Source organism: Saccopteryx bilineata, chromosome 5, assembly GCF_036850765.1.
Source record: "Saccopteryx bilineata isolate mSacBil1 chromosome 5, mSacBil1_pri_phased_curated, whole genome shotgun sequence".
Taxonomy (NCBI): Eukaryota; Metazoa; Chordata; class Mammalia; order Chiroptera; family Emballonuridae; genus Saccopteryx; species Saccopteryx bilineata.
In genome coordinates this window covers 114,892,771-114,914,641 of record NC_089494.1, presented here as the reverse complement: position 1 = coordinate 114,914,641, position 21,871 = coordinate 114,892,771, and the positions used below count along the sequence as shown (strand labels likewise).

The following is a 21,871-nucleotide window of genomic DNA, read 5'->3' as shown; positions in this document are numbered from 1 at the left end:
TTTCTCATATGGGCCTTGATGGGGTTGAGGGAATCAAGCTGAGCCAGTGACCCCTTGCTCAAGCCAGCCACCATGGAGTCATGTCTCTGATCCCATGCTCAAGCCAGCGACCCTGCACTCAAGCTGGTGAGGCTGTGCTCAAGCCAGATGAACCTGTGCTCAAGCTGGCGAGCTCACGGTTTCGAACCTAGGACCTCAGTGTCCCAGGCTGACACTCTATCCCCTGTGCCACCACCAGTCAGGCAGTTCATTTATTGATGACAGCATTCTGACAGGTGTGAGGTGACATCTCATTGTGGTTTTAATTTACATTTTCCTGGTGACTAGTGAAGTTGAACATCTTTTCATGTGTCTGTTGGCCATCAGTATGTCTTCTTTGAAGAAGTGTCTATTCAGTCCTCTACCCATTTTCTTTAATCATATTGTTTGCTTTTTGGTGTTGAGTTCTTTATAAATTTTGGATATTAACCTCTTATTGGGTTGATCATTGGTGAGTACCTTCTCCCACTCATCAGTAGGTTGTCTTTTTGATTTGTCGATGGTTTCCTTTGCTTTGCAAAAACTTTATTTTGATGTACTCCCATTTGTTTATTTTTCCTTTTGTTTCCCTTGCCCAAGGATATATATCAGAAAAAAAAATTGTTATGAGAATGTCTGAGATTTACTGCCTATGTTTTTTTTCTACGAGTTCTATGGTTTTGAGTCTTACATTTCAGTCTTTAATCCATTTTGAGTTTATTCTTGTATATAGTGAAAGAAGGGGGTCTAACTTCAATTTTTTTGCACAAATCTGTCCAATTTTTCCCATACCATTTATTGAGTAGACTGTCTTTACCTCATTGTAGGTTCTCATATTCTTTGTCATATATTAATTGACCATATAGGCGTGGGATTATTTCTGAGCTTTTTACTCTGTTCTTTTGACCTGTATCTGTTTTGTTTTTTTTTTTGACTTTTTAAAAAAATTTATTCATTTTTAGAGAGGAGAGAGAGAGGGAGAGAGGAGAAAGAGACAGAGAGAGAGAAGGGGGAGGAGCTGGAAGCACCAACTCCCATATGTGCCTTGACCAGGCAAGCCCAGGGTTTCGAACCGGCGACCTCAGCATTTTCAGGTCGACGCGTTATCCACTGCACCACCACAGGTCAGGTGACCTGTGTCTGTTTTTTATGCTGGTACCATGCTCTTTGAATTATGATAGTCTTGTAGTATAGTAATAAAATACTTATGACATCAGATAGTGTTATTCCTCCAACTTTGTTTTTCTTCAAGATTGGTGTGGCTATTTCAGGTCCATTGTGGTTCCATATAAATTTTCGAATTATTTGTTCTAGTTCTGTGAAAAATGTCATTGGTATTTTGATAAGGATTACTTTGCATATATAGGTTGCTTTTGGAAGTATGGACATTTTAGCAACATTAATTCTTCCTATTCATGAGCACACTATATGGTCCCATTATTTGTATCTTCTTCAGTTACTTCCTTCAATGTCTTATAATTTTTTGAGTACAGGTCTTTTACCTCCATAGTTAAATTTATTCCTAGGTTGTTTTTTTATGCAATTGTAAATGAGATTTTTTTCTTAACTTCTCTTCATTATTGGTGTATAAAAATGCAATTGATTTTTTTTCCTGCTACTTTACTGAATTCATTTATCAGTTCTAGTAGTTTTTTGGTAGAATCTTTTGGGTTCTCTATTTCATGTCATCTGAAAACAATGATAGTTTTGCCTCTTCCTTTTTAATTTGGATGCTTTTCATTTCTTTTTGTCTGATTATTGTGGCCAGGATTTCCAATATTATGTTGAGTAAGAGTGCTGAAAGTAGACATCCTTGTAGAGTAGTCTTGATCATAGGTCTTTGTTTTCCATCACTTTAAGTATTTTGTGTCAATCCCTTCTGGCCAAAAATGTTTTTGTTGCAAGATCAGCTGAGAGTCAAATGGAAGTTCTCTTGTAGGTTAACTGTCTTTTTCTTCTTGCTTTTAAGATTCTGTCTTTAACCTTAGCCACTTTAATTATGACGTGTCTTGGTGTAGGCCTCTTTGGGTTCATCCTGTTTGGCACTCTGCACTCCCTGGAATTATGTGTTTTTTTCCTTCACTAGATTAGGGAAGTTTTCAGTCATTATTTCTTCAAATAGGTTCTCAATCTATTGCTCTCTCTTTTCCTTCTGGTACCACTATGACACAGATGTTGTTAAGCTTGATGTTGTCTCAGAGGTCCCTTAAACTATCCTTATTTTTTTTAATTCTTTTTTTTTTTTTGCTGCTCTGATTAGTGTTTTCTGCAACCTTGTCTTCAAAATCACTGATTCAATCTTCTACTTTATCTAATCTGTTGCTGATTCCTTTCAGTGTATTCTTCATTTCAGTTATTGTATTCTTTATTTCTGAAAGGTTCTTTTTAATGGTTTTTTTTTTAACTTTTTTTTTAAATATTTATTTTTATTTTATTTATTCATTTTTTTAGAAAGGAGAGAGAGAGGGAGAGAGAGAGAGAGAGAGAGAGAAACAGAGAGAGAGAAGGGGGAGGAGCAGGAAGCATCAACTCCCATATGTGCCTTGACCAGGCAAGCCCAGGGTTTTGAACCGGCTACCTCAGCATTTCCAGGTCGACGCTTTATCCATTGCGCCACCACAGGTCAGGCTTTTTAATGGTTTTTATGTCCTGTTTTATGCTTGCTATCTCTTTGTTCAAGTTCTCACCAAGTTCCTTGAGCATCCTTATAACCAGTGTTCTGTCTTAAACTCTGTATCTGGTAGATTGCTTGCCTCTACTTTTTTTAGTCTTTTTTCTGGAGTTTTATCCTCTTTTTTCATTTGAGCCATGTTTCTCTGTTTCTTTCTTCTTGCTTCCTGTTTTTTTTCTATGTATAAGGTAGGTGTCCCAGTCTTGACATGGTGGCCTAATGTAGTTGTCCAGTGGGGTCCAGTGGCACATCTATAGGTTGCTTTTGGAAGTATGGACATTTTAGCAATGTTAATTCTTCCTACTCATGAGCATACTATATGGTTCCATTATTTGTATCTTCTTCAGTTACTTCCTTCAATATCCCTGATTTCCTGAGCTGGGCACTCTAGGAATGTCCCTTGTGTGGGTTATATGGGCCCTCCTGTTGTAGTTGATACTTGATTGTTGTTAGCATGTCTGTGGGTGGGGTTGATCCTCAGGCTGACTGGCTGTGAGGATAGGCCACGACTACAGTGTATAAGCTATTATGTGTGAGTTGACCCCACAAAGTGGAATTTGTCCCAGAAGGGTCTGGTACCTGCTGAGACCTCCCTTTGGGTGTGCTTCTTTTTTTTTTTTTTTCATTTTTCTGAAGCTGGAAACAGGGAGAGACAGTCAGACAGACTCCCGCATGCGCCCGACCGGGATCCAACCGGCACACCCACCAGGGGCGGTGCTCTGCCCCCCAGGGGGCGATGCTCTGCCCATCCTGGGCGTCGCCATATTGCGACCAGAGCCACTCTAGCGCCTGAGGCAGAGGCCACAGAGCCATCCCCAGCGCCCGGGCCATCTTTGCTCCAATGGAGCCTCGGCTGCGGGAGGGGAAGAGAGAGACAGAGAGGAAAGCGCGGCGGAGGGGTGGAGAAGCAAATGGGCGCTTCTCCTATGTGCCCTGGCCGGGAATCGAACCCGGGTCCTCCGCACGCTAGGCCGACGCTCTACCACTGAGCCAACCGGCCAGGGCCTGGGTGTGCTTCTTGTGGATCAATCAGGTGGTACTCTGTCATGGTCTGAGGTCAGCCATCAGGTATATTGGTTCTGGGGCCTCTTAGAAAAGCTCAGCATGAGGCTGAGACCTTCCACTTCCCGGGGGGACCTCGGCAGCTAAGGCATCCCTTCATATTCTCAACTGCCACACATGGGTGTGGTGCCAGTCCATTCTGTGTCTCCATCCCCCTACCAGTCTCGACATGACTTCTTATATCCTTAGTTATATGACTTCTGTTCAGCTAGTCTTCAGATGGTTCTCCAGGTTGATTGTTCTATAATTTAGTTAGTTGTAATTTTGAAGTGGTCATGGGAGGAGGTGAATGTAACTTCTACCTGCTCCACCATCTTGGACTCTCTATTTAATGATATTTAACTGGCTTAATTAGGTGTAGTCAGCACAGCCCAAACCAAATCAAAACAATACCACCACCACCCAAACACCCTCCTCCCCCATTTAACACTTTGAAAACGGTCTTAGGAGCAAAAGGATAAATGTAAGCACAAGTCACTTCTATATAATCAATGTATTATTTTGATGGATTTTAGCTAATTAATCAGTAAAGACCAAAGGGTCAGGCTGGGTCCTTTGAGCACTGTGACATCTCTTGTTGCAGTCATGTGTGGCAGGGGAAGGAAACGGGGTCTGGCTTGCTCCTCACTGGTAGTGCTAACTTTGCAGAAGATTGCAGCTTATCTCAGAAATCATACAGCCGCTGTTGGGTTTTGTGACCTTTACATGTGCTCAACTCTATCAGTGACCACAGGAGGTGACATAGGCTTAAGTGAGGACACAGATGTTCTCAGAGGCTAAAAATAACCATCTAATGGTGGAAGGCTGGAGAGTGGTGATCTTGGGACTGAAATCCAGGTTGCTATCTCCAAATCTGTTTCCTCCTCCAGAGGTTGCCACACACTGACTGCACCATGCACACCTGAGTCATCCAAGGAGCTGGCAAAACCCGACTTCCAGAGCCATCCCAAGCCACCCTCAGTCATTGGGCTCCATCGGTCAGTGGTGAGCCTGTGCATCTGCATTTCTCCAAGATAGCTGTGTGACTTCAGACTTTTTGGATGGTGGCTCACAGTAAGAACCACATTTGACATTACTGCCTGGTATGCAACCAGGCATACCATATATGTGTATATATGTTTACTGAATCAACACAACTTTTAAAAAACATATCCTTCCAACATGCAAAACACTCTGATGTTTTCTTTACCATTCTACTCAATGCCATGTTTTAAAAAGCTGGCTGGAAGCTATAAATGGACTTCATGACGACCAATGATTTATTAGTCGCAGTTTGCAAACAGTGACCCGGACCATTCTTATTCCCAGGGTCAGAGTGTTTTGACCCTTCTCTCACTGTCTCCTACTAACCCAGAAATAGCTGATGGGTAGCTTAGTCAGGGATAATGGAAATGTGGCCACATACCCTAAGAATAATAACAAAATGCTTTTTACCGTTTTTCACACATAAAGTCTCACCATGGTTCACAGCATCCTTGTAGAGCACTGACTCCATTTCACAAGAGGCTCGGGAGGGCTGTTACCAGTCCTTGGGGACCGGGCCAGGACCAGGCTCCTGGACACTCACAGCTCCTCCTCCCATCAGCACTCTCGGAGGAGACAGAGCATTTGTTTTTGTGAACAGGATGCCGGCAACTGATTCCCACAAGGAAGCTCTGCCTTTCTCCCCATCTCCCTGCCTGCCAACCCCCCTGGCCTCACAGTGGCAGGAGGACATTCATATTTATCTTTTCAACTCTTCAATATGTAAAGCAGAGTGTGGCTGCCAAACCCAAATCCTCTGGCTTTCCCTGGGCAGCCGAGCCCGGCCTGTAATCTGTGGCTGCTTAAGGGAGCGACTGTCTGGTGAGAGCAGCCGCCTGCAGTCTGTTTTAATTGTGGATAAACCATGCACCTTGGGACACTCTGGGCAGGAACAGGAAAACCCTAGCTTTGGGTATGCAACACATGAGGATTAGTAGCCAATAAGTAAGATTCCTTTTCTCCTCTCTAATGCTGGCAGTGTGTCAGTCCTAAGCATTCCTCCAAGGACCTTCCAAGAAGAGAGCCAGTGAGATTCAGAAACAGACATACTTAAAAAAAAAAAGGCAAGAAAAACCCAACCATAGCTCTGTTTTTATTCTGAGGTATGTAAGTAGTCCCAATCAGGGACAATTTGGATTATATAAGAGCATTGTACCATCAGTGTCCCTCTCTGAATCCTATACTGTGTCCCCACTGCAAAGAAAAGATTTCAACAGATTTTTGTTGACTGGAGGTGGATCTGACAGCTGTCCCCTGCCCTGATACAATAGCAGCAGCAGAATCCAGTATTAGTCAGCAGCCCTCCACAGGAGGGGATGAGTTAATCCACCAGCACTGGGGAGCTGACCACGTACTCTAATGGGGAACAACAGCAGATGCCAAAAAAATGTAAGAAGTCCGTCTCAGTGGTCCTTAGGGTTGAAACGTGGTTACTCTGCCTGTCTTGTTCCCTGTCACGTCCCAGGCCTAGCACAGTGACTGGCATGCAGTAAGTGCTCAACAAACAGTTACTGAATGAATAATTGGCATAAAGAACCTTCTGTCCCTACCAGCATTTCTCAAGATGTATTCTGTAGTGTAGGCAGTGCTAATGTTCAAATCAGTCTGGTTGACAAGGTCCATTGTTATAGACATTATCAAAGTCTTTGATGCGCCCAAGTGCGTTGGGTCTCTCTTGGGGGAAGCAAACCTTTATTCAAATTCATTTGACTATAGACCTCCTTTTCCCTGGATTTGTAACAGAAATGGTATCATTTGGGAAATGCTGTGTTTCATCCCCTATAAACTGGTGACTTCAATGCTCACCTCTCTTCTGTCCTGCCCAAACCAAAGGGTTAAAGGGACCAACAGGGCTGAGTTCAAAGGAGGTTGGTTGGCGAGGCTCACTCACTGATTTACTGACTCCTAGCTAGACCAATGACTGCAATGTCCAATGACTGCACATCATGAGATTTTTGGGGGGAAGCTCAAGAATTGTAGAGACTGATACTGTTTAATCCAGGGTTCAGTGTTGTATTGTCTAATTTTTTCATATGCTTATATCTGGTTTCCCAGATGTCAGGAGGATAAGCTTGTGCTAGGCAGCCCCTTCATTGGGAGACTCACATGGGTCCTCAGGGCTTGGAAACCGCTGGCATCTGACTGAGCAGTCCTGCTGTATAAATGGTCACAACTATGGCGGTCTGCAAGGGGGGAGGTACTGGCCTCTGCCAGGCGAGGCGAGGTCAGGCTGCAGCCCACCAGCAGAGGCACACTACTTTACCTGAACGAAGCTGAACTCCCTCCAGTTGAGTGAGTTTGCAACGGATGGCAGTGAGGTGACAGCCAGAAGGGACAGCATGCCAAGGGCCAGCACTCCCAGGGAGAGATAGATCTCCATCCTCCAGACGTTTTCCTCAATCCAGAGGTGACTCTTGTTGGTCAAGACCTAGGGTGGATGGAGGGGAAACATGAACACCGTGGTAGTGGTCGGTGTCCTGGGGCGTAGGCGAGTGAATACCTTCAGAATCAAGACGCAGAGTGATGACGAGCATTTCCACCAGCCGTAGCACAGTCCTGGCTCTGCTCTCAGTGCTTTACAGTCAGATCGTCTAATCTTCACAACCACCCCACAGGCTAGAGGTCACTTCTACTCTCATTTAACAGAATAGGGAAATGAGGCAAAAAGGACAAAGTCTCTTCCTCATGATCACACTCAGCTAGGAGAGGGCAGAGCTGGGATCAAGACCCCGACAGTCTGGCTCCTAAGGCATGGACTCCCTCCCTGTGGCTACTGCAGACTTGCCTGGGGTCAGCCAAGCAGACTGGGCACATGAGTCTGGTAAGAGTCGGAGAAATCAACAAGACAAACAGACCCTTCCAGCATGACCATATCATCAGTTTTCTTATCCCCAAATACCCCAAAGGAGGGAGGAGAAGCTCTCCTAGCTTGGAATCCTGTCAGCCAGATGGGCTCGGGTGTCTGCTGCCTGCTTGCTCCTCGGACCCAGTGCCTTCCTGACCCCTCACAGAGCCCCCAGTCACTTCCTCGCGCTCAGGGCACAGAAAGCCACAGACACTAAACTAAACCCATAGCATTTCCGGAGTCAAAACCCCCAGCTCCTACTTCCCATCCAAACCTCCACTTCTGTCTGACACATGTAGCTCTGGCTTACTACTGCCAGGCAACAGAGACTGGCATCCACATACCAAGCGTACCAGTGAGCACTTATAAAACACCTACTGTGTGCCGGGCTCTGGATTGCAGAAAGCAAAGACACCTGTCCTCACAGAGCTGATCCCACTGAGCTCCAGGGACACACAAATCAGAGGTCTGTATGGGCCTGGAGATTCCCACCCCTCCCTCCCCACCCAGACTCTTTGCAGCTGAGCCTCTTCCAGCTCAGCCGACACTCACATGTACCGCACGCACATGAGGAAGAACTTTTTTTTTTTTTGTATTTTTCTGAAGCTGGAAACGGGGAGAGACAGTCAGACAGACTCCCGCATGCGCCCGACAGGGATCCACCCGGCACGCCCACCAGGGGGCGATGCTCTGCCCCTCGGGGTGTCACTCTTTTGCGACCAGAGCCATTCTAGCGCCTGGGGCAGAGGCCAAGGAGCCATCCCCAGCGCCCGGGCCATCTTTGCTCCATTGGAGCCTCGCTGCGGGAGGGGAAGAGAGAGACAGAGAGGAAGGAGAGGGGGAGGGGTGGAGAAGCAAATGGGCGCTTCTCCTGTGTGCCCTGGCCAGGAATCGAACCCGGGACTTCTGCACGCCAGGCCAACGCTCTCCACTGAGCCAACCGGCCAGGGCTAGGAAGAATTTTTATCAAGGTCCTTCCATTAGAACAGCCATTTCCAAACGAGACCAGGCAGCACACTTCCTGGAAGTCAAGGTGTTCTCTGAGAAGTGCCATGAAATGCTGGCACTTTACTTCTACCAGCAGGACAAGGAAGAGCATTTCCATTAGGAGATGCTGAAAAGCTTTAGTCCGCAGGACTCTGCTTAGCAAAACAGAATGACTCACACAGGTTTTTGAGAAAGTATTTCAGCAGGAAAAAAAAATAGTTAAGCCAATTACCATATAATGTTAAAAATGAATCTAGTGGGTTGAGCAAAATAGTTGAGCAGCTTATGAGAAAAAGTTTAAAATACTCGTGTCTGGGGATTCAGCTTCTCATTCTGACCACGAGTCACGGGTGACTCTGGGCTTCCTTCTCTGTACCTGAGAAAGCTGGGTGAGGTCCTGTCTAATATCCTGTGACTCTGCCAGTGTACCAAGCACATGCCAGTGGCAGCTAGAAAGTGGATGATATCACCCTGCCGAGGGCAGATGGCTCCCATGTAACTGTGCCGGAAGGAGTCTTACTCACACCTTCGCAGCGTCAACAACCACTAAGTAAGTCATCTCCTCGTTGCAAGTTGTTTGCTCTTCAAGCATACTTCATTAGTCACTGCTTGCTGCATCTTGGTAAGAGCAGGCAGTTAATGTCACAAGTCAGAGTTTGGATGATTACACGCATACCACAGTTGCTTGCAAAATGTCCTGTGTTTTCCTCTAATATTTCCACTCTGCAGGGATACTGGAAAAGGGTGGGGAGGGGGCAGCGAGGGAGCAATGGGTGGTATAGGGCCTGCAGGGGGATCTGAATCCAGCTCCCTTCAATAGCTTGTAAGAGTTTTACCCAACCTACCAAGCCCCAGGAACCCCAGTGCAGTCCTCAGGGCTGCGGGACCGGTGGCACACACAGCTAGAACGCGGATCTAACAGCTCTTCATTTCCCCTAATCATTCTGCCATGGTTAAAGCTAGTCAAGACGGCCACCTTGGGAAGTGTTCTTCATCAAGAGCAGATGACATGGTGGCTGGCATTCATGTGGCATTTCCTAGTCCCTGAAGGTTGCAGGTAAGAGGCTGAAGGACCCAGGGCCAGGAGGACCAGTGGGGCTGCAGCATTAGCCTCGTTCCATGTCCCAAAGGTAACGAGTGGGAAGGGAGTGGTGCCGACATGGAGAAGTGGTGGGCAGGATGTGGCAGGGGCAGCCCATAGTGTGGGGTGGGGGTGGGGAAGAGAATGGCCTTGCAGCCCCATGGCCTGGATTTCAATGTCATCTCTTCCCTGGGGCAGTCATAGGACCCTGGCTCATGGCAATGCTCTTTGTCACTGTGTTACTGCAAGGGCTGAAAGGAGGACGGCTATGTGAGGAACAAGTAGCATGTGACTGGCATGCTTGGGTGAAGACCTAGTCACAGAGCTCTGAGTCAGAAGGAAGACAGACAGATGAGTAAAGGAGTGATTAGTGTGCATAAGAAAAGTCATAGAATGTAGACAACATGTACTTTATGGATGTGAGCATGGAGAATGGGGAAGATGGGCTGGCAAGCCTAACAGAAGTAGGGTTTTGAAGGAAGACCAGAAGTAGGTCAGACTGTCAGTGTTGCCGAGTAGAGAGCCCAGAGCTTTGCCCACGCATGGGGCAGTATGGGACCTAGTGTGACGTGCCACAGGAGCAGGGGAGCGCCACTGAGTGCTTTTCAGCAGTGACATTAGACAGTGCTCTCTGACAGCCTACACTAGATTTGGGACAAGGGGGAAAAGAAAACTGTGTTGGCTAAACGTTTTCTTTTATCTTGATCTTGAAATACATTTGTAGGGAACCATCCAAGTAAATCAGAAACACTGTGCAAATATTAGTTATTGTTTGCAATAATACAGTCAATAAAGATGTTTAGAGAAGTTTTTTCTATAGCAGGGGTACAGCTCTGCCTCCATGTCTGTGGACTCGGGGGCTTGAAGGAATCTTACAGTCCCCAGTGCCCTGGTCAATGTGATCCCTTTGCCCAAAGGCCCAGTAGAGCGGCTAGGATGGCGAGTGCACCATCAGGAGGCCCTGAGAGGGTAGCCCAAGGGCAGGATGGGAAAGTCACACGTCAAACACCCTGGAGGCACTGCTGTTAGGGGCTGAATGCAGAACAGCCTCAGGTGCCCCGTCTCAGAGCCTGAGAACAAGGCTGCAGTTTGAACACTTCAGGTCAGGCAACTCACCACTTCTGGGTAGCTCTGTTCTGTGTTAAGCCCCTTGCCGCCTTCTAACCATCTCCCCTCCCCCATATACCCACATCAGCCCTGGCTCTGTCCTCCATACCTCTGCAGAACAAGTTTAAGCCCCTTTGTGTGACAGGTTTTTGCTGTCTCAGAGAGTGATCCAGTCCTGTGGGAGTGATGGTTGCCTGGCAACCACCACCCTGGCCTCCAGCCCTAACCAGCTTTGGAACTCAGGGAAACTACCTGGCATGTGTCCCTCTGTGCCCTGGTATTTGCATCATGAATTACCCCTGGAAGGGTGGAGAATTAAGAGAAAGGTCATCAGAGGGTGTGTGGGCGTGGGGGTGGGCTGGGGGAGAGTAAGGATTTGCCTTGGGCGGGGCATTACCTTCTTCCCACCTACTGCCTGAAATGTCTGTCACCCAGAGATGCCACCTCCCGGGCAGCCAACACTGTGCCAGTCCCAAGGAACCACACAGAGATGCTCTTTTTTTAGAAGAAAATATCATCAAAGAGCATCAAAAACATTAGCACTAGGAGGGACCTTGAGCTACACAACCGGGCCCTAAGGACAAAAGAGGGGCTGTGACTTGCTCAAGGTCAAGGTCTTTGCTCCAATTAGTAATGTTTAAGGACAAGAGTTCGGGCTCTGGCCTTCAGATTCTTCCCACCTCCAGAACTCCCCACCCCAGCCAAGGAAAGACACAAGATTGTGACCCCAGGACCTGGGAGAGTATGCCATGAATGAATGTGATAATGACCTCATTTCTGGGATCATTCATTCAACAGTTCCTCTGGACTTACTTCCCCTATAAAAAGTGGTGGTGTGGATATGAGCATGGACCTAGAGGAGAGCTGTATCTGAATCCCAGTACTGCCACTTTCTGGCTGTGTGACTTTGGTTAAGTACTTAACCTCTCTGTGGCTCAGTTTTCTCACATGTACAATATGGGTAGCACAACACCTGGCTTATAGGGGTGAAATAAGGCCTAAATGAATTCACACTGACAAAGTTTTTAGAATGAGACCAGGAACATGGTGAACTCTTTCTAAGAACATATGACTATTATTTTTTCCATTCCTCTCATTTCTAGTAGGCATCTTGCTTCTCTGCCTAGAGCAGGGGTCCCCAAACTTTTTAAACAGGGGGCCAGTTCACTGTCCCTCAGACTGTTGGAGGGCCAGACTATAAAAAAAAACTATGAACAAATCCCTATGCACACTGCACATATCTTATTTTAAAGTAAAAAAACAAAATGAGAACAAATACAATATTTAAAATAAAGAACAAGTAAATTTAAATCAATAAACTGACCAGTATTTCAATGGGAACTATGCTCCTCTCACCAACCACCAATGAAAGAGGTGCCCCTTCCGGAAGTGTGGTGGGGGCTGGATAAATGGCCTCAGGGGGCCGCATGCGGCCCGCGGGCCGTAGTTTGGGGACCCCTGGCCTAGAGTGTGGTATTCTCCCTTTCTCTTATGAAAGCCCAAATCCACAGCTGCACGATGCCAGGTGCCTGTGGGTGGGAAAGGACGAGGGCATTTGAGAAGCTGCCAGCAGGATACCTGAGAATGAGTAGGGGCTGAGGATGGTGTCTCACAGGCAGTGGTCCGACCTTGCTTCCTGGTCCTGCTCTTGGATATGGCCCAGCCACCGGGGGATGGCTGTGTGGTTGGTGCACTTAGAGAGGGCACAGTCTCACCAGAACCCCTGCATTCCCCCAGGCTGGAACAGGAATGGCAGGCCCCATCCATACTGGAAAGAAAGATGGAGCAGAAATGTGTCATTGGCACCTGGACCTCACTCTGTTGGAGGACTAGCATCCCGGAGTGGGCGGGGCTCATACACCAGTCCAGGGGCCGGACGCTGGAGGTGGAATGAAGCAGGCTGGGAAACTACAGAAAGACAACGTCACTTGCAGACCTGAGTGTGGGACTCAGGACTGGGCCTGGTGAGTCTGTAAGCTGGGAGAGAACATCAGGAGGACTGCTTCTGTGGGTGCTGGTGCCAGCAGGTGCTGCCGCGGTGCTGCCTGGCTTGGCCAGGGGCATGTTTCATGGGACTCCTGCTGGTAAAGAGCGGCGGCGGCATGTCAGCGTGTGGGTGTCGTGAATGAATGAGTCAACTGCTACCCTGCCCCCAAATCCTGCTCCTATAGGTGCCCTCATCTCAGCCAGTGGCAATGCCATTCCTCCAGGTGCTCAGGCCAAAATCTCAAAGCTAGCTTTGACCACCCCATGTCCACCAGCAATTCTGTGAACTCTGGCTTCAAAACCTCCCTGTCCCTCTGCTGCTCCCCCTCCCCCGAACCTCCACTGCCTCTCACCTGGGTTCCTACACAGCCCCCGCATTCTCTCAGCATCCACCTTTGACCCCTACTGCCTGTTTACCAACAGCCTTGGTGAGCCAGTTAAAACATCAGATGGATGGATCACTACCCTCTACTCAAAAGCCTTCACTGACTCCCTAGTTTACTGAGTCCAAGGCTGAAGCCCATCCTTAGCCTGCAAGGCTTCCCCAGTCTGGCCTTTACCTGTCAGGTCTCACACAGCACAGGGGCCACCTGGCTGTTCCTCTAGGTGCCAACTGGACCCCCCCTGAGGGTCTCCGTTCCTGCTGCTCCCTGCAGGTTGGGGGCTCACACTCACCACCACCCCGCCTTCGGTCACATATCACCCCTCACGTATTCCCAAGCACCCTTTCAGCTGTCCCCCACCACTCTCCCCTGCCTCATTTTATCCTTAGCACTCTTGACCTTCTCAAAACCCTCTATAATGTACTGTTGGATTTGGTCAGGTCTCCCCCGCCGGGGCCGTGCCCACAAGCCTCGCGAGTTTCACGTTGCGTTCACTGATACCTGGCCAGGGCAGAACCCACAGAATGCCAGTGACACAGGTGAGACAGTGACGGTGGGCTGTGCCCACCAGCATGCTGGTCATGGTACCCGGGCAACGGTGTGGACGGTACCTGCTTGACGGCGAGGTTGACCAGGTCGTAGCGGTAGGAGACGCGCAGGGGCAGGCAGACGCTGTAGGCGGCGTGCAGGGCGGCGCAGAAGAAGCTGAGCAGGCCGATCTGCTTGCGGTGCTGCAGCCAGTGGTCTAGCCAGTCGGGGAAGCGGCGATACTTGGTGCCACGCCACAGCTGCAGAGCGGCTGCCAGCATGCCAGGCAGGTAGACCAGCGACAGCAACACGTAGGCCACGCACGGCAGCGTCGTGTTGACCACGGACAGGGGGAGCTTGTAGAGCTTGCTCTGGCCCTCCTGCACGTAGGGCTGCAGCACGTCCCGGACGGAGTTGTAGGTGTAAAAGAAGACGAAGAGCCCCAGGGCCAGGAGGGCAGGCACCTTCCAGCTCGGGAGGAGGCGCAGAGGCACGGCCTCCACCTCCCGGGCCGAGGCCAGGGACCCCATGTCCACGGGCATGAAGCCCATGGCATGCGCCAGCTCTGAGATGGTGCGCTTGGCTTCTTGCTGGTCACCACAGATGGGCACCTGCGGAGGGGAGGAGAGGGGGAATTAGGGTCACAGGCCACTGGGGTGGGCAGGGCCTCAGCAGCAGAGCCTAACCCCTCCCACCCCCCACCCCCGAGCAGCTGAAAAACCAAGGTCCAGCTGTGCCAGCAAACAGGATAGCTGGAGCAGAAGTGGCTCTGACACCCAGGCTAGGGGTCTCCTTGCCCCCTGTGGCCTCCCAGACTGTGGTCCAGCAGTGCCCACTACTCAAAAAGAACACCAGGCTCACCTACCAGTGAACGTTTTGCCCAATTCATTACCATCAGCCTCCACAAGCAAAAATAAGCAGCTCCCATGGGCCCTAGGAATTGGTGCTTCAAGGACTTTACACATAGCTGCAAATGCAGCTCTACCCCTCAGTCCAGGAGTGTCCCCTCTGTTCTTGTTCCTCAGGCCCTTTATGGTCCTCAGCCAACACATACCATCTGCACAAACCTGCCCCAGCCTCACAGTCCACTGCTCCCGCCGTGAGCTACTATGCAAGCACACTGGTGTTCTCAGGGCCCTGTGCACTCCGTGGGCCCTGCTGACACTGCTGTGATCAGTCTGATCTCCCAGCCCTGGCTCAGCACATACTGTGTACCGGGCTTAATGTCTGTGATCCCTTAGCCTTGCCACAGGCCTATAGAGATACTACTGTTCCCATTGTTTAGGTGAAGAAACTGAGGTCTGTGCCTTTGCAGGTTGTTTCCTCAGCCTAGAATGCCTTGTTGCTCAGTGTGCATAAGGCAACCAAGGCCAAGGTTGACCTCGAAGTCTTCCCCAGCCAGCCACCAGCTCAGTTCCTTCCAGGCCCTACACCCCAGCACTAACCCGCGGTTCCCGGCCTGTCCACGCATGGGAACCCTGTGATGCAGGCTGCATACAGGGCCCTGCAGACAGAGGTGGCAGGCCTGTGTGCTCCTCCACAGCCTGGCATGGAGCCTGCAGAGGAAGTACCACGTGGATCTGCCTCCTTCCTCTAGAAACATGCTTGGCCTCTTGGTATTAAAAACGACCTTATCTTAGTAAGAGCCCCTCCTGCCAGGAACTGCATGCAGCTCTGGTCATTATCTGAAGCCATTTCCTACCCTTAGAAAAACCTGCTATTGACTATTTTGAGAAATTCACTCAGTTCTTGGAAGCCCAGCGAACAAATGGATAACAGTTTGGGACAAACATATTACCTCAGAGCTTGGCACATAAGTGTGTTACTTTCCCCTTTCTGAGTCCAAGTCTAAAAGCAAAGTTTCTTTCCTTTTTGACTTTAAACATAAATAGAGAGCCATCAACTGTTTCCTCTTTGCCCCTTGGGTAATCAAGTTACCACAGAAGAAGAATATGAATTTCATATTTATAGGAACTAGGTTCAAATCCACCTCACCAACTGTGGGACTTCATCAATATCTCTGAGCCTCAGTTTCCCCCTCCATAAAATGGGACTCTGCAGTGATGTGAGAGGGGCTGAGAAAAAGGGCACAAAAAGCCTGGTGCACTGAGGGCCCTCAGGGAAAGTTAGCCATTCATATCTTTTGTTATGATGGTTGTTATCCGCCCAGCACCTACCTGCCTGTTCCCATCCCTCGGGCCAGCCTGCAGGGTCCAGGCAGAGATGACGTTGAAGGCCTTGACCACTGTGCAGGTGGGGAAGAGGGAGGCCAGGTACTCAGCGTTGGACTCCCGGTGCTGCAGGAGCTCCTGCTCCGTGGGGTTGCTGACATCCACCAGGATCTTGCCAGTTAGCTCGTTGCTGAGACACAACAGTGAGGAGTAGTGCTCCCGGAACACAGCCACGAAGATGACCTGAGGGGGGCCTACTGCCTCCCCCTGGAAAGTCACTTGTGCCACTGAGGGGAACAGCCCAGCCGTGCGTTTGGGGTTGCGGCTTCCCACGACCACGCTGAAGCCAGAGCTCACCAAGCGTGTGGCTAGGGAGCGGGCAAAGTCCCCACTGCCCAGGATGCCCACTTTGGGGGCCTTACTGCAGGCCTCAGCAAGGCTGCTATCACTGCCCACCAGGTGGCGGCTGATCAGCGGCTTGTCCATCTCTCCTGACATTTTGGTGGCTAGAAGAGAAAACAGGAGCCTGGTCAATGGAGGGCCCCTTCCTATCACCTGTCTCTTATTCATTGTAACTGCATTGTAACCCAACAGGACTTCATGAGTGTTAACACGTGCCAGTATGGGGTGGCGGGTGGGGGGGGGGAGACAAGCTGAATGAGACGCCACCCTGAGGAGGACACACATCAGAAAGAGGAGGAGGAAGGACCTCTGCCTTCCACCCTTTGTCCTTCCTGCTAAATCATTTCTTTGGGACAAACGAGCCAGAGTGAGAGTGCTGAGAAAAGAGGGTATGGAGTGTCACGATCCTGCTGTGCAATGGTGCCTGGGCAGTGTGAGAATCTGCCCTTTATCTCCGTCCTCACCATCTCTGTGAGTGGTCTTGGATTACCAGGAAGGGTAGACATGTTCCTCTGCTGGTCTACATTCTGCGTGTTGGAACGGTACCTCTGATGCTCTGCCCTATGGAGATCCTGAGCAGTTGGAAGGCAAGGACCTCATCTTATTTGATTTGGACCTCACTCTTTATAACAGGGCTGGTGCTCAGTATTTGCTGACTGAATGAACAGCTACTGAAATCTCACCTCTGAGGGTTATGTGGGGGTGGGTCATGACACTGAAGGGGCTCTCAGACTGGGGGGGGGGTGCATCTGCTTCACTGAGCTGGAGGTGTGAGTGCACACGGAGGAAATCCTGGACTTAGGCCAGGACTTTGCAGTAAACTTACTGGGAAAAATTACATTTAATTGTTACCAAGTTCTAACTGAAATTTGCCATTTCCTTTATGCATGAATGTAAGCAACAAACCGCAGTAGCATTGAGTGAGTCATTCACAGTGAGTCTGTCACCCATACTGACCAATGTGACAGCACATATTTAATTGTGAAAGTTTTCCAAATACTGTTTAAACTCATCACTAATTTTAAATCATTGTAAACAGGAGCACCTAAATATATAAAGAAAATATTTAGTAGCTTTAAAGGGAGAAATGGGCAACAATACAGTAGGGGATGTCAATCCCCACCTTCAACAATAGATAGATCATGCAGACACAACATCAGCACAGAAACACCAGACAGCCCTGTAGCCTCCTCATGTGTACATGGAACATGCTCCAAGACAGGTCATATGTTAGGTCATAAAACAAAACTTAACAAATTTAAGAAGGTTGAAATCATATCAAGTATCTTTTCTGACCACAGCAATATGAAACCAGAAATCAGTAACAGGAGGAAAACTGGAAACTTTACAACTGTGTGGAAATTAAACAGCACATCCCTGAAAAACCAGTAAGTCAAGGGAAAAAAGAGGGAGAAAATTTTTTTTTATTATTAAATGAGAGGCAGGGAAGCAGACAGACAGGCTCCCACATGTGTTCTGACCGGGATCCACCTGGCAAGCCTCCTAGAGGGTGATGCTCTGCCCATCTGGGGCCACTACTCTGTTGCTCGGCAACCTAGCTATTTCAGCACCTGAGGCAAGGCATAGAGCCATCCTTAGCGCCTGGGACCAACTTGCTCAAACTTTTCAAACTATGGCTGCTGGGGGTAGGGAGGACACAGAAAGAGAGAGAGAGAGGGAGGGATAGAGGGAGAGAGAAAGGGGAGGGATGAAGAAGCTGATGGTAGCTTATCCTGTGTGCCCTGACCGGGAATCAAACCCAGGACTTCCACACTCTGGTCTGACATTTTACTGCTGAGCCAACTGACCAAGGCTGGAAAAAAAATCTTGAAACAAATGAAATTGGAAACCAAAACATAAGTGATGCAGAAAAAGCAGTTCTAAGAAGGCTATTAATAGCTTTTACACAAAGAAAAAAAAAAGTTCTCAAATCACTTAACTTTACACCTCAAAGAACTAGAGAAAGAACAAACCAAATCCAAAGTTAGCAGAAGAAAGAAAGAAGAAGGTCAAAGTGGAAATAAATGAAACAGGCTAGAAACACAATAGAAAAAAAATACTAAGACCTGTTTTGTTTTGAAAAGATAAACAAAATTGACAAATCTTTTACATGACTAAAAAAAAGAGAAAATAAATAAAAGTAAAAATAAAAGAGGAGAAATTACAACTGATATAACAGAAATACCAAGGATCATAAGAGACTAGTATGAACAACTTGGATAACCCAGAAGAAGTGGATAAATTCCTAAAAAACATACAATCTACCAAGACTAGATCGAGAAGAAAGAAAATCTGACAGACCAATAGTGAGTAAGGATACTGAATCAGTAATTTTAAAGTTTCTCAACAAAGAAAAAGTCCAAGACTGGATGTCATTACTGGTGAATTCTACAAAACATTTAAAGAAGAATTAATGCCACCTGACCGGTGGTGGCACCATGGATAGAGCATCGACCTGGGATGTTGTGACCCCAGGTTCTAAACCCCAAGGTCACGGGCTTGAGCATAGGATCATCAACATGATCACAAGGTTTCTGGCTTGAGCAAGGAGTCACTGGCTGGTCTTGAGCCCCCTGGTCCAAGGCACGTATGAGAAGCAATCAATGAACAACTAAAAGTGCCACAAACAAGTTGATGCTTCTCATCTCTCTCCCTTCCTGTCTCTCTCTCCTCAAAAATAAAAAAACGTTTTTTAAAAAAGAATTAATTCCAATCCTTCTTCCAAAAAAGTGAACAGAGGGATCACTTTCAAGCTCATTTTATGCCAAAATTACCTTAATACCAAAAATAAGGACACTGACAGAAAAAAAATTACAAAATAATATCCCTGATGAACATATATGCAAAAATCCTCAACAAAATACTAGCAAACAGAATTCAACAGCACATTAAAAGAATCCTACACCATGATCAAGTGGGATTTATCCCTGACATGCAAGGAAGTTTCAACATATGCAAACCAATAAATGTGATATATCATATTAACAGAATTAGGAATAAAAATCACATGACCATCTCAGATGCAGAAAAAAAGCATTTGACAGAACTGAACATCCTTTCGTGATAAAAACTCTCACGGAAGTAGGTATAAAAGGAATATATCTCAGCATGATAGAGGCCAAATATGACGAGTCTACACCTCCCACCATACTCAATAGTAAAGAGCTGAAAGCTGTTACTTTAAGATCAGGAATAAGACAAGGATACTCACTCTTGCCATTCCTATTCAACACAGTACTAGAAGTCCTAGCCAGAGAAACACAGTACTAGAAGTCCTAGCCAGAGAAATCAGGCAAGAAAAAGAAATAAAAGGCATCCAAATTGGAAAATAAGTAAAACTGTCACTATTTGCAGATAATGCGATCCTATATATAGAAAACCCTAAAGACTCCACCAAAAAAAATAGTTAAAACTAATAAATTAATTCAGTAAAGTTGCAGGATACAAAAATCAATACATAAAAATCAGTTATAGTTCTAGACACTAACGGTGAACCATCTGAAAAAGAAATTTTAAGAAATCTCATCCACAATATCCTCAAAAGGAAAAAGAACTTAGGAATAAATTTAAGGAAGTGAAAAATTTGTACAATGAAAACTATGAAACATTGATTAGAGAAATTAAAAAAACACACAAATAAATGGAAAGATATCCACATTCATGGATCAGAATATTGTTAAAATGTCCATACTGCCAAAGTGATCTACAAATCCAAAGCCATCTCTATCACAATTCCAATTACATTTTTTACAACTATAGAGAATATCATTTTAAGATTATTCAAAAGACTGCAAATAGTTAAAGCAACCTTAAGCAAGAACAAAGCTGGAGGCATCACACTTCCTGATTTCAAACTATATTACAAAGCAATGGTAATTAAAATAGTATGGTACTGGCATAAAAACAGACAGATAGACTAATAAAACAGAATAGAGAGCCCAGAAATAAATACACATATAATGTCAACTAATCTTGGACAAAGGTGTCAAGACTACAAAAGGAGAAATGATAATCTCTTTAATAAACAGTGTTGGAAAAAATGCATATTCTCATGCAAAAGAATGAAATTGAAACTTTATTTTACACCATACACAAAAACTAACTCAAGATGCATTTAAGAAAATGAACCTGAATAACATGTTTCCAAAGAAGAAATACAGGCCCTGGCCGGTTGGCTCAGCGGTAGAGCGTCGGCCTGGCGTGCAGAAGTCCCGGGTTCGATTCCCGGCCAGGGCACATAGGAGAAGTGCCCATCTGCTTCTCCACCCCTCCCCCTCTCCTTCCTCTCTGTCTCTCTCTTCCCCTCCTGCAGCCGAGGCTCCATTGGAGCAAAGATGGCCCGGGCGCTGGGGATGGCTCTGTGGCCTCTGCCTCAGGCGCTAGAATGGCTCTGGTTGCAACAGAGCGACGCCCCAGAGGGGCAGAGCATCGCCCCCTGGTGGGCATGCCGGGTGGATCCCTGTCGGGCGCATGCGGGAGTCTGTCTGACTGCCTCCCTGTTTCCAGCTTTGGAAAAATGAAAAAAAAGAAAAAGAAGAAATACAAAATAGCCAATGGGTACATGAAAAGATGCTCAACATTACTAATAATTAGGAAAATGTATACCAAAAGCACAATACATAACACCTTATACCTGTTAGGATGACTATTATCAAAAAGTCAAAAGATAATAGATGTTGGCAAAGATGTGGAAAAAGGGATACTCTTGTATGCTGTTGGAATGTAAATTGGTACAGCCAGTATGGAAAATAGTATGGAGGCTTCTCAAAAACATTAAACATAGAATTATCATATGATCCAGCAATCCCTCTTCTGGGTATCCAAAAGAAATAAAATCACTATCTTGAAGAGAATTCTGTATCCTATATTCATTGCATTATCCATAGTAGACAAGATATGGAAACAACTTGAGTGTCTGTTGATAGATGAATAAAGAAAATGTGGTATGTATTGTATATACACATATACATTCAACCTTAAGAGAGAAGGAAATCCTGTGGGACATTATACTATGTGAAATTATCCAAACACAGATCTTACTTATATATGGAATCTAAAAGTCAAACCTTCCAGAAGGCTCTCTGGGCATCCCACCTTTAGGAATGGACATCAGTGTCTCCTTGGAGATGACACACAGTGCAATACTAAAAGGCTATAAAAACTGTACCACAGACACATTACAAGGCAGAAGCAGCATCTCCTACTTTTAAGATGCCCTCTGTATACCAGACTGCCTTTCTATGAGTGACAGCCACCCAGTCCTCACAAGAACTCCACAAAATAGGTACCTTATTATCCCCAACTTAAAGAGAAGGAAATTGCGGCTCAGAGAGACTGAGGGTGTGCAGAACAGGATGCCGGTCTGTCTGCCTCTGCAGGCTGACTTCACCAATAGCCCAGCTTAAGGGATCTGGACCAGAAAGAAAGTAAAGACTGACTCCCCAGGGACTCATTCCAGAGCTCCTTGTGGTCCGTCAAGGCTGGATGGACACACTGGCCCCCTTCCCAGTCACTGACTCAGCCATCGGGGGACACCAGCCACAGGGAGCGAGCTCTGCCCTTAGGGGAAGGAGAGGAACCACACTGAGGCCTCTAAACCAGTGGTCC

At 47.1% G+C, this 21,871-nt stretch overlaps 1 protein-coding gene across 3 annotated transcripts in view; it reads right to left on the bottom strand.

Moving 5' to 3' along the window:
• Positions 1-21,871, bottom strand: part of STEAP3 (STEAP3 metalloreductase) — a 65,650-nt gene that overhangs the window by 6,081 nt on the left and 37,698 nt on the right. For all 3 annotated transcript variants that reach the window (XM_066280719.1, XM_066280720.1, XM_066280718.1), the window contains exons 2-4: positions 15,869-16,368; positions 13,775-14,302; positions 7,038-7,202 (exon numbers count right to left, since the gene is read on the bottom strand). In XM_066280719.1, the coding sequence (XP_066136816.1) occupies positions 7,038-7,202; positions 13,775-14,302; positions 15,869-16,368 (1,193 nt within the window). The remainder of the gene's footprint in view (positions 1-7,037; positions 7,203-13,774; positions 14,303-15,868; positions 16,369-21,871) is intronic.